We start from the raw sequence: 17,739 nt of genomic DNA on the forward strand, positions 1-17,739 counted from the left end.
AACTTCCGAAGCCGGGCAAGTCGGCTCAAAAAAAAAAACCGAATGGGAAGCAATTCAAGGGTGGAGGATTAATGTATTTCTCGAATATCTAATCAGATAATATTTGGGACCACTCAAAAAAAGGAAAAAAAATTCAAGATGATGAGATTATAGCCAACTAATCTTTTGTCATTAGGACTAATCATTTAATTAATTTGCGATGCCAATATGTTTTAAAGTCCTCCCATAAAAAGAATATATTTATACGCACACCCACAAGCATTTTTTTTTCTTTTTTCTTTTTTTATTTGGGGGGTCACACACCCGCAAAGAGTTGATCAACTCATATAATCGAAGACAATCGGGGCCCACATTTTGCCTTAGAGGCTGGGATGGGCCGGGTGGCTGGGGTTGAGAAGTCGTGGTCCAACCGATTACCAAATCCAGCGAAATAAGCATTCTAGATGTCGATGGATTTCATCTTCTAATTGCGAAGAACAGAAGCATCACAATAGAAAAGTTATTTACCTATCACAAAAAAAAAAAATTTATCGTTATCTTCCAATTGATTAGCATATTCCCTTTTAATGTATACTACTGTTTCCGGACCCATGCACGACGTGGCTTGATGTCTAGTTTATGACATAACAATGGACTCACTCGATTAGGTGAATTTATTTTAATTATTAGTGAGGATAAGTTATTTAGTTGTACTAGAAAAGAGAAAAGAAATTCATTGTGAGAAAATTGTGGAAAAAAAAATGAATAAATGTTCGAATGATTAGGTCTATGAAAGAACAATGGAATTAGAAAGCTATTTGGTAAGAAAGATTTAGGTGTAAATCGTAAATATTGAAATTTACGTAATCACCTTGCTCGTTATTGTGATCATATTTTGACAATGATTTTTTTTTTAAGCAAAATTTTCAATCGAACCCTACCAATCTGAAAACCTGCCATAAGGAAAATTTAAACAAAAACGAAATTGATGCTACTTTTTAATCGGTTCGATTTAATTTATCCGCTTTTTCTTGTCAGAGATTTATCCATTTGCAAAATACTATGAAGACCTCTGGTTCTTCATTATGGAGGACGAGTCCATCCGTTTTATCCACGTTAAGAAAATTCATCTCCTTGAAATAAGAACGGGACAAATAAGATGTTGAATACAGTCTAAACTAGTTATTCGAGCGTCGCAGGGATTGCTCGGGAGCTCGGCCATGGCCAGGTAGCAATTGTTCTCCTCACCCTCCTCTCTCTGGTTCTCATTTTTTTTTTTCTTCCACTCCAAGCTCCCTTGAATGAGAAAACACTTGTGGGAGGCTCCACCTTCTTAACTTGAGTTGAGATTATTTCTTTTGATCTAATCCGGGAATGTTCATCTAATTTTTTTCTTTGCTCTTTGTTGGTGCTCTTCTTCGCTTGTTGGGTGTATTTCCCACTTTCATTGTTTAAAAATCAACATGCTACTGCAAATCCTCCGGATCAAGAAGTCCGACAAAATCAAGGACGAATAAAGTGAGTTCCTGCTGCCTTGGGAGCACTTATAAAACTTCCCAGGGTTTTGAAAGCTCTCATTTCCGCTTCTAAATCTAAATCTTGGAGCTCTTCTTTCCCTATCTAGATCTAGATCTGGAAGTTCATTAAAGGCGCCTATGTGCTCATCTTACCTCTCCCAATCTAAATCTAGATCTTAGATTTAGATCTTAGAGCTTGTTCATCCTATTTTCAGCATTTCTGTACATAGTGTTGATGACTGTAAGCATGGGTGCGCACCGCCCACTGCACAAAGCAAATCTACTAGAGAAAGGGATTACAATGTGTGCTCACTGATGACAATGCGAGATTCGTTGACAAGGCGAGATTCGTTTTGATGCTGAGAGAGTTTCATTCTTATAGATGAGAATATGCACTCCCATTTAGTAGGAGTGTCACTTGGAGTAACCACAAGTCCCTGTCCATATGCGGCATGGGGATCACGGATAAGGTGATGCATGAAATCTTGAAGGGTAGCCCTGTTCTCAAGTATCTTAGGTAGGAAGAATGCTGCAGTTTGAAGCAAAACGTCAAGCTTTGTTCGAGATGGTTGAGGGAAATTGTGGTCGATCGCTGCTTTTGGTATGCACTTGATGAGGGTTTCCCACTGGAGATTTCGAGCCCTCTTTTGCTGTCACCACGTTTGAGAGGGTTCATTCGGTATGATGAGGCAGCTGGTAATTGAAGCCTCATCCTTGACTGAAGCTGCGTTGAAGTTCTCTATGAGAAGGCGAACTAATTGTTCTATTCAGAATTGGTTAAGAGTCTTACAGAGGGTACTGCAGCCTGGTTGAGGGACTGCTTCAGAAGCTGTAGAACGCAATTGAGCTTTTGATTGGTAATTGGTGCCTTCGGGTGAGCAAATTGTTTAATTCAACCAATTCGGGTTCATACTTATGAACAGTTGATGGTCCCTCTTCCTGGAGTTGAGGAAGTTCATACTAAATTTTATCACACTGGAATCTGGTTCACATGGTTTGCTACTCTGCACGATGTCTAGTGCTGCAAATGTACATTGTGCCTCCAAAATAGCTACCAAAAGACCAAGGAGAAAAATAGCTGGTGTGGGTCAGTCTATATCTTCTCAGTAGTGAATAATCATGATTCCAAAAGGTCATAGTAAATTCTTACATGTTGCCTCTTCATTGTTGGATGTGCTTAGGTTATATCACTTGCGGCAGAGTTGAAGGTGTGCCATTTTCTTTCCCTAATTGCAAGTCTCTATGCGACGCAGGTCTTGGTATCCTATCGTGGATTCCGGTGGCCCTCCTAAAAGCCAATGATGATATGATTGAACTGTATCACTTCACCTGAAACAGGCCCACTTCATCTGTTAACGAGGGCTTCATAAATATTTGAACTTGTTCACTGGCTGTAGCCCGTTTATTAGTGCTTCCCACTGTTCGCTCATGCATCCGACTATAAGGGTTTTGTTGAAAAAAAACACCCATGACCTTTATTTTCCCCAATCTCTCCCACCACAGTATTGTACCTCGCCGTCATGTCCTCGAGCAGCCATCCATCGTCCATTGTCATCAGTCGGGTCATTGTCGAGTCTTGTGTTTGTCCCTGTTTGCCCTTTGGAGCAATGCTAATGCAATGAGCGGCATCACCGGCCGATCACCCCACATCTGGGTCGCTAAAGGCAGGAAACACCGGTCTGGGTTCCATGACATTGGATTTGACGTCTAGAACTCATCCAAAACGATAGAAACAGAGAGTGAGTTGTGTGCTCGATTGTTGCTGAGGCTGGTTAATGGCAAGCGGCAAAGGTATTGCAGGATAATTATAAAAAAATCTTAAATTTATATCATTTATGCTAATTCAATCCTAAATGTTTTTAATTTGGGTAATTTAGTCATAATTTTTTTGAAGACTTGCTAATTTAGTATTAAACATTTTAATAATCAACGTAGTTCCTTCGATTAATTTTGGTTATGAATCATTGATACAACGGTCCCAATCGGCGCCGTTTGTCCTATGTGGCATAGTCGGAGCAAAATTTGAATATTTTTTTATTTTTATTATTTTAAATGCTTTTTTATTTATGATTTTCTGCTCTTTCTTTTTTCTAAGCGAGTGCCGCAGAGCGTTTGTCGGCCCGAGCCAGGGTGGTAACGATCGCCGCATTGAGCGAGGGGTCACAATACACTTGCTGTGGCCGATGAGGGCGTCGTGAGCCTCTCCCAAGACCTCGCGGGACATAGTGGGTGGTGCGGAGGTGGTGGAGGGCCGCAGCCCTTGCTCATTGGCCAGTTGACGTGCTAGCTCGGTTAAAAAAGAAAAAAGAAAAACATAAAGAAATCTATAAATAGTTAATTGGCTTATGACATCTTTGCGAGAAGAAAGCTAATTAATTTCCTTTTTCGAACTTGAAGGAGTGTAAAAGAAATCATTACCATTTTGCAATGTGAACTTTGAATCAATATATGAATAGGGTGGTAAAATATGGCAGATGTTGCTACACCTTTTTTTTTTTTTTTAGTTCAAACACATCACTCCGTCTTTACTTTTGACGGTTGTGGTGGATTTCTCCAAGGGACAATCGGGAAATTGAACACGTCAATGGTGTAGCGGGGAGCCAGGAGATCAATTGAGTAGCGTTAATCGTGGCCACTTTTGAAGTCCTGGCCGGAGGGTTTTGTAGAAAACTGAAGAGGACGTCTCCCAAGATGGCTCCGGTGGCCATTGAGAGGGCGGCAAGAACGACGCCGGGACGAATTGCCGTGTCAGTTGTCATCTCAACCAAATTATGTTAATGACATGTGGAACTCCAATGTGCAAATTAAAATCCCATTGTACAAAGTGCACAAGTGTAAAGATCAAAACCATAATCGTTACTTCAAAAACAAAGATTAGGCGTACCAACAAAACAGTCATTGGATGAAATACTTGACCATCCCAATCAAACGTACTTTAGGCAACATGAGGTTCAATAATACCCGAATGGCGGAAAAGCTGGTCACATTATGTTATAATATCACGTCTCTACTACCGCTATTTTATTTCTTCATCCTCACTTTAAATCATTATGCATTATTTCACTTGGGAGATTAGATTTTCACTGAAATCTTTAGAAATAATTGGAAGCTGATAGCTACCCTAATTAACAACTTTCGGACTTTTACCCCGTATACTTGTCATGGCGACGGCTTATATGCTAAATTTTACAGACATGGCATATCACTAATAGTTCTATTAATATTCGTGATCAACACAAAAGGCAAGGTGGTGTGAATGAACAAATGAAATTAGAAGGGGCACCCAGGTATCCAAATTCACAGTAGAAAATGCAAGTTCCATTGTAGGAATCATTGGAATCAAGAAATCTTTTGAACTTACTCATCTCAATCGAAACTTTGGGGTGAGATTATTGAGGAAAAATGGACTTAAAATGAGGTTAGACACGAAGTGCTCACTTATAAATGAACAAATTGGGTAATTTCTTAGATGAAATACTTGACCATCCGAATTTCTTTCCGCTTGAAGCCACACTTCTCATAGAATGCTTTATTCTCATTTCTGCAGTCAAGAATTACCTTATAGCAACCCACAGATCGGGCATGATCAGTGAGAAAAGAAAGAACCTTCTTGCCTAACTGCATCCTCCTAGAATCACGATCGACGACCACGTCTTCAATATGGCCAACCTTGCTGCAGTTCCTTATAAACTTCTTCTCGATGAACACACTTCCAGTAGCGACTATCTTTCCACAACTAGTATCCTCTATCACACAAATCACATGGTCATCGCGTAGAGAGCTGAGCTCTTGGAACTCCTTTTGGAAATCCTCATCGGAGATAGCATCGCAAACCGTTAGTTGCTGCAGTAGCTCTACAAACCCTTTGCTTTTGTCGGAGATCTCTAGTTTCCGAACTTGAAGATTACATGCTTCATTTAGTGGGACCCCAGTCTGCATTTCCTGAGATGAGGCTTCTGTTTACACCAACTTCATTCACATCGACAAGGAGAGAATTAGAGTTCATAGAGTCAAAGAAAAGAACATGGCACGCATATAGAATCTCCAACATTTATTAAAGGTAAATCACACATAAGACACAGCATTTCTCTATCTAAGCAAGCCACTTTGCACAGACTTGTAGTGGCCAAATCTGCTGAGCTCTAAATCATATAGCAAAAGATAAATGCAATTCACTTTTCGGCCTTCTTCTATCAAGCTAATATTAATGCAAATGCGATATCAGTTACTTCCTAGTGAGTCTGTTCGCAAAAGATAAAAACAAGAGGAGGAGGAGAAGGAGGAGAAAAACTTGCTAATGAGGCTAAATTAGTATTTACGCACACAATACAAAGAGGAAAAAGAAGCAGTTCTATGGAGTCCTCTGTTTACAGAGTGATAGTCTCACTTTAAATTACAAACTTAGAAAGCAGAATCGAAGAACCTATCTACAGCCAGGCAACAATTACGGCTGAAAAAGAGAGAACGATGAACAAGTTTCCTTGGCTTTGTCATTTATCAAAACAGCTCATTAAAGCTTCAAATAAAATTCCAACTAAGAAAATTCCATTAGTTGCTTTGTTTGGTGCACAGTAGGTATCTGTAACGATGTTTGGTGTTAATACACGACACCATTCTCAATTGATACATTGGAAAACAACATCTGCGGTGCTTATTAGTCAAAAACTCACAAATGGAGTAGTTCTTTCTCAAAGCATAAAATATCTCAAAAGAATTTTCTTACCTGGACTTAGTTCATGTCTAGGATATGGCAGATAATCCTATGAAATATACACTCCAGATAAGCCATAGAACACTATCTTGACACCGGCTTCATATTTTGGACACAATGCCAATGATGACCACACAACAACAGGAGCAGCTTTTGCCAACACTCATTAAGTTATTTGCTGGCAGTCGTAAATGCCAATAGAATTCTTACAGGCAAAAGGGAAAAAACAAGTTCAGAGCGATGTTGAGAAAACATTTACTGCTAATTGTCGCAAATGCTGCTAAAGACATCCAAAAATGCCAGCAAAAGTTCTCTCTTTAGAGGCATTTGAGAGTGGCATTTGCAAATGCCGCGATCTGTATTTCTTGAAGCAAAAATTGTAAGTGCCAGAGAAAAAGTCACCACAAATAGTCCTCGAAAACATTGCTTCACCGCGAATTAACTCCGCTTAAAACTGTGAGGTTGTGACAGAGAGCCAGATTACGAAGTTTGCAACAACTCATTAAAGACGCACCCAACTCCTAAACAGCCCAAACAATATCAAAAGATTCAACCCAAAAAGCAGAAGAAATGGATGGATTACAAAAGCTTCATATCAACTCATGCATCGTTGCCAGATGCAACAGCAATCTCGGAGAGAGTACACGACTGTCCTGCGCTTTTTCTAGAGTGTGATTGAGCCTAGCCATCGCGTACTTCTAATCTACGCTAGCGAAGAAGTCCAGGGGCATAAAGCTTATCAAAATCAGTTGAAATTCCCAGAATCGAACGACACCCAACACTGTCTTGCGCTTTCAATTTAGGAGGAGCAAAAAAGATTACGCATGCACAACGCTCGTAATAATCACAATCACAAACCAGAAGAACGAGAGGTAACCTTGGGCTCGATTTAATTGCTGTCCCCTGCTCTGCCGATTCGAACTCGGCAAGTGATTGATGAAATGCAAGCGAGGGACGAAGGAAGCAAAAGAGTCTAAGACTTGCTGTGCCTTCTGCACGACTGGCGGTTGGTAACCTATTTACCCCCAAAGTTACCGAGAGGGGCAAAAAAGGAATTTCAGTTTAGGTCGCACTCCGCGAGGCGACGGTGGTGGAGAGGAGGGCGGTGAAGGCGGAAAGTTCCACGAAGGTAGAGAGGAGATGTCTGGTGTTCAGTCGGCGCAATCCCCTCCCGTGAAGTGAGCCCTCCCTTATCTCCGGAGCGTCACCTTTCCCGCACTTCCTTTTGATTCGTGCGAAGACCGGGCTGAAATTGGATCAGGTAACCCTCTATACGTCTCGTTACTTGCGAAGTTGTCTCTCTGTCCGTGGCCAGTGTGATGTTCTTATGTCGATATCCAACAATTCTTGGCCGTTGTGATGATATTGCTGAAAGTTGTCCGCACGACTGTCGGTGGAATTTGCGGGGCGTTCATCCGGACGCACCGCGAGGCGCGAACCCCGTGAATGAAATCAGATTGGTGGGATGAATAATGTCAAAGTCACTCATTGTTCGGTTGTGGCGAATGATCGAAATAAAAGTCCGAAACGGTGTGAACATAGAGATACGCATCTTGTTGCTGGGGGATTGTGAAGGCTTCAGATTGTTTCAGAGCCGATACATACTCTTGGGAAATTGGTTTATTATCTTATAGACTGTGAAACTATTCTGTGAGATATCTTTCGGTGATAGTGCATTTCATGTGAGATGATGAGTTTAGAGTTTGATTTAGATTGTAATCATGTACGCGCTCGGATTACTAGATTCTAAGATCCCGGTGTCGTCAATATGCAATTAGGCTCATGTGAATTTGCTGTTGGGCGTTATATGGTCAGCACTTTATTGAGTGGTTAATCTCAACGTTGGAAGGCTTTCTGGCTATAAATTTCCGCTGGGGACAAAAGGATTGGCAGTTGTATCCTTATTCTTTGAGAATTAATCCTACTCATTGAACTTTAAAATGATTAAATGTTGGCGTGTCCTCATGAACTTGTAGAGAAGTAATATCTTTCTGAACTAAGATGTAAATAATTTACTAAAAGCGTACGAATTTGTCTAGTTAAAATATTAAGCTTAGTGAATTGATTGATGTTGCGAATTTTAGTCAGGACTGGTTGTGGTTCATGTATGCATGTTTGCAAAAGCAGGAAATATTGATTGTTGTGACTAGATCAAATTCACATTCAAGCAACCCTCACTCATCGTGATAACATGTATCGCATCTCATAATGACACATGTCTCCTTGAGGTGAATTCTCACCTTGTGTTGTCTTCACAAGCCTACATTTGATACTGTATGAGTTGCGACTTCTCTGGTCCATAGACAAAGCTGTTTATTTTTGGTTTCTTAATAACATCGGAATAGTATAAAGTTGCCGGAGACTGGAGTTAATGAATGATTCTGATGATGATCTTTCTGTTTCCAGATCCGCAAAGCGGAGCAAGAGATATCCATATAAGACAAAAATGTCATTGATGAAGCGCATAAATCCATTTTTTGCTGCTCGGATTCGAGAGAACCATAGGCTTTTGAGCTCTTCTGCTGCAGCACTTCGCGACGCTTCTTCCTCTCCATTGACATCTCCCGATGACATACACCCGACCGACAGTTGCATTCAGGTATTTTTTATCACAATATTGTACTGATGGGCTTCGAAAGAGGGAGCATGTAAAGCTTAGATGTAGTTGGCATTGATTGAGAACCTGTTTTGATTGGCTTCAAATTAGATCCCTATGCTTTGTGAATTCCGTAGTTCCAACTGGGTGCTGAGATAAATGGATTTCTCGATAACTTTTTAAAAAATTCACCGATTCTGTGTTGTAGCAATAGGATTGTCCCGATATTAAATCAGCACTAGAATGTCCTCATAGTATTCATATCGGGAAAAGCGATGGTATCCCAGAATTATAGTATTCCTTTTACTCCCTCCATGTCAGATCTCATATCATCTCTCTCATGGGATTTGCTTGAAGAGAGTTGGTGAAGTTTAGTAGCTGTTTTTCTTTTTAAGATTTTCAGACATCGGAAAGTGAAGCAAGGCAAAAGTTAACTTTAAAAGTTAATTTTGAAAAGCAGAGCCACTTGATTATGTTTTATAACAGGTGGAGCGATTTGATGAACTTGCCATTTCAGAAAGGGAAAAATTTAGGAAAGCTTCATAGAATCAAAGACTTGAGGAAAACTTATATAGGATTACGGCAGATGGCTTATATGGTGCAATTTGGTTTCCTGATCCAATGATCGAAGACTGGCCTACACTTTTTAGAATCTAATTGTAGATGTCATGCTAGTAATACTTGCTATCTTTGTTCTCTTAGCTTTTGTTTGGTGAGCTGCTGTAAGTTATCGAGAAAAGATCTTTGATACTTTCTTAGGCATAATTTATGTGAGGAAAAGACTGAAATTTACCCTAAAAGCAGTCCAATCTTGGAAGAACTGAAAATCATTTCTGTCTACACAGTTCGGTCCATATTTTCAGATGCGCCGACTTATTTTTGTAGTACTGATGACTGTTTACTGCAGGTGAGCTTGCTGGATTTCAGGTTGGAGTCACCATGGAAATCTCCCGATTAGATGCTTGGTATTCAAAAAAAGATGGTTCTTTGGAAAGCCCAGCATCATACATTTTCCGAGCCTGTGTCGTAGGTGTTGTCTACCAAAAGTCATTCTGCGATGCATTTGCATGCAGGTGGTGTTTTCACCCAAAGAAGAAATCTCTGCCCACGCCCCCCCCCGCCCCCCTCTCTTTCTTTTTGACATTTTCAGCATACACACCAAAATGGATGCACGCAGCATCTCATCTGTCTTTCAATTTATTGAACTGTTCTCTATGCGACGGAGGTCTTGGTATCTGTAGTGGAGTCCAGAGGTCCTCCTGAAAGCACATGATGATCTGATTGAATTGATCACTTCACCTGAAACAGGCCTACTTCATCTGTTTAGTCAGCAACGGTTGCAGGTAATTTCAATATTAGTACTTGATACGAGATATTGGGTCTTCCTGTATCATGGGATGCCAAGGATATTTGGCCTGACCCATCATTGCTAGAGAACTTCTCTCCTGCAAGTCCTGACTATGTTGCGCGTAAATTTTATTGGCATAACAATGATTCACTCTAGTCCACTAGGTCCTAGTTGGTTTAAATTGTCTTTGATACTTTTAATTCTGCACCCTGTGAACAAAGGACATCTCGATCGTATGCCTTTATCGTGTCTAAAATGGATCGTGTTTTACGCTTCCATACTCTTCTTACATATATTTGAACTTGGGCAACAATTAGTAGCTGTTCACTTGGTGTAGCCTGCTTATCGATGCTTCCCACTGTACGCTTGTGCATCCCGACCATAATCATTTTGCGAAAAATGCCTGAATCTTTAATCTTCCCCATTCTCTTCTGCCACAGTATTTTTTCATGACATGATAGGCTTCCTCGAAGCTCCACTACGAACGGCCATTGACGATGCCTCGCATCGACGAGCTGTCGCCCACTGCCATTGTACCTCACGGTCGTGTCTTCGAGCAATTGCCCGGCGTCCATTGTTGTTTATCGGGTCCTTGTTGAGCCTCGTGTCTCTGTCCTCTAGAGCTGTGCTGATGTGGCCACTACAGTGCTACCAACATCATCACCGGTCGCTCGCACCAAATCTGGGTCGCCCAAGGCAGGTAGTACCGGATATGGGCTCGCCGACATTGGAATTGACGTCTAGAACTCATCCAAAAAGATAGATACGGAGAGAGTTGGGGGTTGGGGCTGTGGTCAATGGCTCAAGGTGTCGTTTGGGGTTTCGAGATTGTTCGATGGCAAGCGGCAAAGACACTACACACTACATTTTAAATTTATTACACTTCTACCAATTCAGTATTAAACACAAAGGGTGACATTTCTCGGTTTCGTCTATAGAGATCTTGAATCAATCCAGATGTCACGAGCTTCGAGCCAGGAGGAACGCAACGTAAAAGATTCAAGAACAGGGCACCCCCTCATGATTTTTATAATCACATCCTTCTCCGAGGGAAAGTAATCGAAAATAAAGTCGTGAAGGCACAAGTTCTTAAGTGAAGGCCAGTGGATGCTAAAATCCGGTGGAAAAGTAGCCTTCGATATTCGCAAGCTCACCAGCGACGTGCAATCGCACATGAATTGTGGTACGACACGATTCGAGCCTCCAAAGACCAACGAAGCGTCCTCCACTTGGCGTGCCGCGGCAAAGTGGAACCACCGATCGAATTCAGTACGGACGTAAAAGTCCACATGGAACTTCTCTATCTTAGTGGCAGTGCAGAGACTCGGTGCTTTGCTCATCAAAGGAACGACAAGCCATGAGCAGAGAGAGACATCGATGTTCGGGGTGGAGGGCCCTGTTTGGTTCAGCATTGTAAATGAGCATTGGGGCTCTAAAGTTCCTTGGCCAAATGCAAATGCTGTTTGGTTCATTTTTTGACTCACTTTGGGAAGATACAATTGCATCTCAAATGCTATCTGGAGGTACTTTGGGCTAATGGACTTTGGCGAAATGTAACTAATTTTTTTATTATTTTAATTTTTTCACATTTGCTTGCCGCCATCGCCGCCACAGCCACGGCCCCCGCCGGTCGCTGCCGCCGGTCGTCGCCACCGGCGGTCGCTAGTCGCCGCCGCCACCGGTGGCTGCCACCAGTCGCCGGCCGCCGCTGCCGCCATCCGCTGCCGCCGCCCGCCCGCCCGGCCGGCGGCCGCTGTTTTTTTAAAAAAAAAAAAATTACAAAGCTCATGTTTCACCAAACAGCATTTTTATCAAAGTTGCTTTTTAAATGTGTTTTTAAAATACAATTCACCAAACACTACTTGCATTTTGAAAAATGCCTTTAGTCCAAAGATGTTTGCATTTTCTCAAAGTCCTTTGATCAAATGCTGAACCAAACAGGGCCGAGGACCAAGCCAAACGCCATTGCTTGGACAGCACGCTGGTCTTCACCAGGTCTTTGCAGGGGAAGAAGCAGAAGATATGGTAGATTATGACGTCGGGCAGGGGGCTGATGTAATCAACCCCCACCGCCTCTGGTGGAGAGGAGGAGAGATCAGGGTTGGCGTCTGGCGGCGCCATCTCCTCGCCGAGAATGGATTTTGAGGGACTTGGAGAGTTTATGATGGTGTTGGTGGATTGACACAGAAGCCAAATCAAGTCACGCAAATCTACACAATTCAGATTTCGAGTATCATCTGTCGAGAGAGTTGTTGGTAGATTGTGGGGTTATTTTATTAAATGAATCCAAATAATGGCATAAAAATTATTTTATATCTTTTGAGAAATTTTGTGAAAAGGGTACGATATTTAGAATGATTGATTTTTTTTTTTTTGTAAAAAAAAAAGAGTTACACGCGTATTTAAGACCCTCTAAATTAATTTTTTTGTCAATTATTTAATATATTGTTTTGCTTTACATCTTATATAAGGCAAGAATGTTATTGAAATTCCTGGGCCGAATTGTGAAGTTGAAAGATTCTTTAAATTTGCTTTGCACCAAAGAGAAATTGAAGAATTTTCTACTTAAATGAAACTTATCAGTCAAGACTAGTTAGTATTATTAGGGGAACAAAATATTATCCCAAAAGGTCCTAAATTGGTATTCAATGAATCATCTACCCCAAAATAGTTTTCGTTTCAAAAAAAAATTTGAAGTTGACATCATGTGATAAATTTGCTCTAAAGTAATTTTGGGGGAAAAAAAAATCTATGACGCAAATCTAAGGAATAGTAAATTTGGGACCCGTTTGAGATTTTTTGTGAGATGAAAGGTAGTTGGGGTATATGTGTTATGGTTTCTAGTTTAGAAATTTTTGCCAGACGAAATTATTTTGAATTAAATGTATCATGAGGTATCAATTTGGAATTTTTAATGGTCTTTAACCTATTATTAAAAAAATAGGCAATGTTGGATGGATGCCTCCTAATATCAAGCAAAAACCAATTAAAAAGTAAACTTCACATGTTCTATGATTTCAAAGGATGGTGTATAATTATCATTTGAATAGATTATGGGTAATATGGGCACGCATGGTAATACTTCTAGTATTGAATTTCTACTCCGAAAGTGCTTTTAAGGCAAAAATCCATTTAGTAATGCAATTTCTGAAGCATAAATCAGTTTTGTTACGTAAAATTTCATTTCTACTTTTGAAGACAATTTCTACATCCGAAGTTGTTTTTAAGCCAATTCCAGAAGGTAAAAAAAGTTACTTGTCTTTAAGAAGTAGAAATTTCTCAACATCAATATATATCTCATTTTAGCCTCTTTCATTTTTAGTGCCTCTCTCCCAATCATGTCTCCATCGTTGCCCCCGTCGTCACGACCACCGTCAGTAGCTATTGCCCGTTGTTGATCGCCTCCGGCCTCTACCGGCCCCCCTGACCACCGCCACCCGATGACCAACAACCGTCATTGCCCCTCGCTGCCGCCCGTTAACGACCACCACCTACCGCCACTGTCGGGTAACCTTCTCTAGTCATCAAAAATAAATAAATAATAATATATATTTTTAATAATAAAAATTATTTTTAAAGAAGTTCAAAAAATTTAAAATGAAGTAGAAATTTTTCGACCCCCGACAATAATTTTTTCATAAAATATTTTGCGTTAATAATATTCTAGAAGTAAAAATTTTCAACCTTTACCAAATAAATTTCTGTTCCGGAAGTAGAAATTGTTGTCCTGTTATCAAACTATTTTCTATAATAAAAAACTAACTTCTAGAGCATAAGTAAATTAACTTATACTCGGAAGGAGAAGTACAAAAATCAACTTTTGGTCAGTAGTTGATTTTTGAAGCATAATTATTGCCATGCGTGCCCATAAGGAGAGAGAGGGTTCATATATAGAGTAAGCCTTCTTTGAAATTCCAAATCTATCGGCATCGGTAGATTTGATGGGAAAAGACACTCAATTTATACCGCAAAATAGATATATGAGAGAGAGAGAGAGAGAGAGAGAGAGAGAGAGAGAGAGAGAGTTTTTCAAGGTACCACATAGGGTTTTGTTTATTTAATATCTATGCTTAGCTTTCTAAGAGCCTTTAAAAACTTACTTTTGTTATCGTTCCTTACCTTTTCTTATTGCGTATATGCATAATTTAATGTGCATCCAAGAAATTGCTTCTATTCATCTATTGTTACTAGGAGGGGGGGCACATGTTGCTTGTGTGCAAAAAAAATAGAAACTTGTAAGGTTTTGCAAAATCATATTATTCTGAAATATTTGAATTATTATTGATGGAACGCAATATTGACAAAACAAGAAGAAATTTTACACACATATATGGTAAGAAAAGATACTTCAAAAAAATGTGATTTTCTAAGAGAGATTTGGGAAGTGTCTCTTCGATTTAAAAAAAAAAACGCCAATTGCGATACGGATAATTGAATTCGCTGTGTTCCAAAAGACACGAAAAACTTTCTTGAGCAGCCAATCGAGCCTTCAAAAGAGCTTCTCGGATTAAAAATGATCAATTTGCCTTCCGTTATAATGGCTTCGAATTTCAATTCTTCTCAACTTTTAGCACCTTATTGTACTAACTTGTTACTCTATCTGTCCTATGAATGTTCCCACTTATGTAATTTCGTGAGAGCTATCAAACATGTCTGCTGCGACGTGCTCTAAACGAGAAAGATAATGAGTCATCGAAAACTTCGAAGCCGGGGCAAGTCAGCTCAAAAAAAAAAAAAAAAAGCGAACAGGAAGCAATTCGAGGGTCGAGGATTAATGTGTTTCTCAAATATCTAATCAAATAATATTTGGGACCCCTCAAAAAATGGAAAAAAATTCAAGATGATGAGATTATAGCCAACTAATCTTTTGTCATTAGGACTAATCATTTAATTAATTTGCGATGCCAATATGTTTTAAAGTCCTCCCATAAAAAGAGAAAAAGAATATATTTATACACACACCCCCAAGCAGTTTTTCTTTTTTCTTTTTCTTTTTTTGTTTGAGGGGTCAGACACCCGCAAGCGGTTGACCAACTCATATAATCGGAGATGACCGGGGCCCACATCTTGCCTTAGAGGTTGGGATGGGCCGAGTGGCTGGGGCCGAGTGGGCCTGGTCCGACCGCTTACCAAATCAAGCGAAATAAGCATTCTAGACGTCGATGGATTTCATCTTCTAATTGCGAAGAACAGAAGCATATCAATAGAAAAGTTATTCAACTATCACAAATATATATATATATATATATATATATATATATATATATAAAATATCTTCCAATTGATTAGCATATTCCCTTTTAATGTATACTACTTGTTCCCGGACCCATACAATGCGTGGCTTGATGTCTAGTTTATGGTATAACAATGGACTCACTCAATTAGGTGAATTTATTTTAATTATTAGTGAGGATAAGTTATTTACTAGTACTAGAAAAGAGAAAAGAAATTCATTGTGAGAAAATTGTGGAAAAAAAATTAAATGTATCAAACAAAATGAATAAATGTTCGAATGATTTGGTCTATGAAAGAACAATGGGATTAGAAAGCTATTCGGTAAGAAAGATTAAGGTATAAATCGTAAATATTGAAATTTACGTAATCACCTTGCTCGTTATTGTGATCATATTTGAACGATGATTTTTTTTTAAAGCAAAATTTTCAATCGAACCCTACCAATCTGAAAACCTGCCATAAGGAAAATTTAAATGGAAACGAAATTGATGCTACTTTTTAATCGGTTCGATTTAATTTATCCGCTTTTTCTTGTCGGAGATTTATCCAGTTGCGAATTATTATGAGTACCTCTGGTTCGTAAATATGGAGGACGAATTCAATCTATTTCGTCCAAATTAAGAAAATTCATCTCCTTAAAATCCGAACGGGACAAATAAGATGTTGAATACAGTCTAAACTAGTTATTCGAGCGTCGCAGGGATTGCTCGAGAGCTCGGCCATGGCCAAGTAGCAATTGTTCTCCTCACCCTCCTCTCTCTGGTTCTCATTTTTTTTTTCTTCCACTCCAAGCACCCTTGAATGAGAAAACACTTGTGGGAGGCTCCACCTTCTTAACTTGAGTTGAGATTATTTCTTTTGATCTAATCTGGGAATGTTTTACAATTTGCATCTATTTTTTTTCTTTGCTCGTTGTTGATGCTCGTCTTCGCTTGTTGCGTGTATTTCCCACTTTCGTCATTAAAAATCAACCGGATCAACAAGTCCGACAAAATCAGGGAGGAATACAGTGAGTTCCTACTGCCTTGGAAGTATTTATAAAACTTCGCTGAGTTTCGAAAGCTCACATTTCCCCATCTAAATCTAAATCTTGGAGCTCTTCTCTCCCTATTTAGATCTAGATCTGGAAGTTCATTAGAGGCGCTATGTGCTCATCATACCCCTCCCAATCTAAATCTAGATCTTAGAGCTTGTTCAACCTATTTTTTGCGTCTCTGTACATAGTGTTGACGAATCTACTAGAGAAAGGGATTGCGATGTGTGCTCACTGATGATAATGCGAGATTCGGTGATTGGCCGAGATTCATTCTGTTTTGATGTTGAGAGAGTTTCGTTCTTATAGATGACAATATGCACTCCCATTTAGTAGGAGTGTCACTTGGAATAATCTCAAGTCCCTGTTCATATGCGGCACGGGGATCACGGATAAGGTGATGCAGGAAATCTTGAAGGGTAGCCCTGTTCTCGAGTACCTTAGGTTGGAGGAATGCCTCGGTTTGAAGCAAAACGTCAAGCTGTGTTCCAGACGTTTGAGGGAAATTGTGGTCGATCGCTGCTTTTGGGATGTGCTTGATGAGGGTTTCCCACTGGAGATTTCGAGTCCTCTTTTGCTATCGCTGCTTTTGAGAAGAGTCGTTCAGTATGATGAGGCAGCTGGTGATTGAAGCCTCATCCTTGACTGAAGTTGAGTTGGAAGTTCTCTACGAAAAGGCGAACTAACTGTTTTGTTCAGAATTGGTTAAGAGTTTTACAGAGGGTACGGCAGCCTAGTAGAGGGACTGCTTTGGAAGCTGCATAACGCGGCTAAGCTTTTGATTGGTAATTGGGGCATTCGGGTGAGCAAATTGTTTAATTCAACCAATTTGTATTCATACTTATGGATAGTTGATGGTCCCTCTTCCTGGAGTTGAGGAAGTTCATACTAAATTTTATCACACTGGAATCTGGCTCACATGCTTTGCTACTCTGCATGATGTCTAGTGCTGCAAATGTACATTGTGCCTTCAGAATGACTACCAAAAGACCAAGCAGAAAAATAGCTGGCGTTGGGTTAGTCTATATCTTCTCAATAGTGAATAATCATGATTCCAGAATATAAACTCTGTTATTTCAACACTCAAAAGCTTTGGCATCACTCAATCTGTCGTTCAGGTGGGAAACGAAATAGTTCTGAAACATAAATTTCACTGGTTCTTTTTTTTTTTTTTGTAACTGTATTTGAAAAGAAGAGTGAATTATGTTTATTCTTACATGTTGCCTCTTCATTGTTGGATGTGCTTAGGTTATATCACTTGCCGCAGAGGTTGAAGGTGTGCCGTTTTCTTTGCCTAATTGCAAGTCTCCATGTGACGCA

General features: G+C 39.9%; 1 protein-coding gene across 2 annotated transcripts; it reads right to left on the reverse strand.

Moving 5' to 3' along the window:
• Window positions 1-4,958: 4,958 nt before the first annotated feature.
• Window positions 4,959-7,363, reverse strand: LOC125314371 (glucosamine 6-phosphate N-acetyltransferase-like). Of its 2 annotated transcripts, none has more exons than XM_048276513.1 (2): window positions 7,085-7,363; window positions 4,959-5,452 (listed from the first exon to the last, which is right to left on the reverse strand). In XM_048276513.1, exon 2 carries the CDS (start codon window positions 5,433-5,435, stop codon window positions 4,962-4,964), a length of 474 nt encoding a protein of 157 aa, XP_048132470.1. In that variant the 5' UTR covers window positions 5,436-5,452; window positions 7,085-7,363; the 3' UTR covers window positions 4,959-4,961. The 2 variants fall into 2 exon arrangements, with proteins under 2 accessions (XP_048132470.1, XP_048132469.1); XM_048276512.1 differs by having other exon boundaries at window positions 4,959-5,465.
• Window positions 7,364-17,739: the final 10,376 nt, after the last annotated feature.

Source organism: Rhodamnia argentea, chromosome 3 (assembly GCF_020921035.1).
Source record: "Rhodamnia argentea isolate NSW1041297 chromosome 3, ASM2092103v1, whole genome shotgun sequence".
Classification (NCBI taxonomy): domain Eukaryota; kingdom Viridiplantae; phylum Streptophyta; class Magnoliopsida; order Myrtales; family Myrtaceae; genus Rhodamnia; species Rhodamnia argentea.

Excerpts from the sequence above, each read along its gene's own strand:
- LOC125314371 (XM_048276513.1), bottom strand. The coding sequence starts at position 5,435 with ATGCAGACTGGGGTCCCACTAAATGAAGCATGTAATCTTCAAGTTCGG.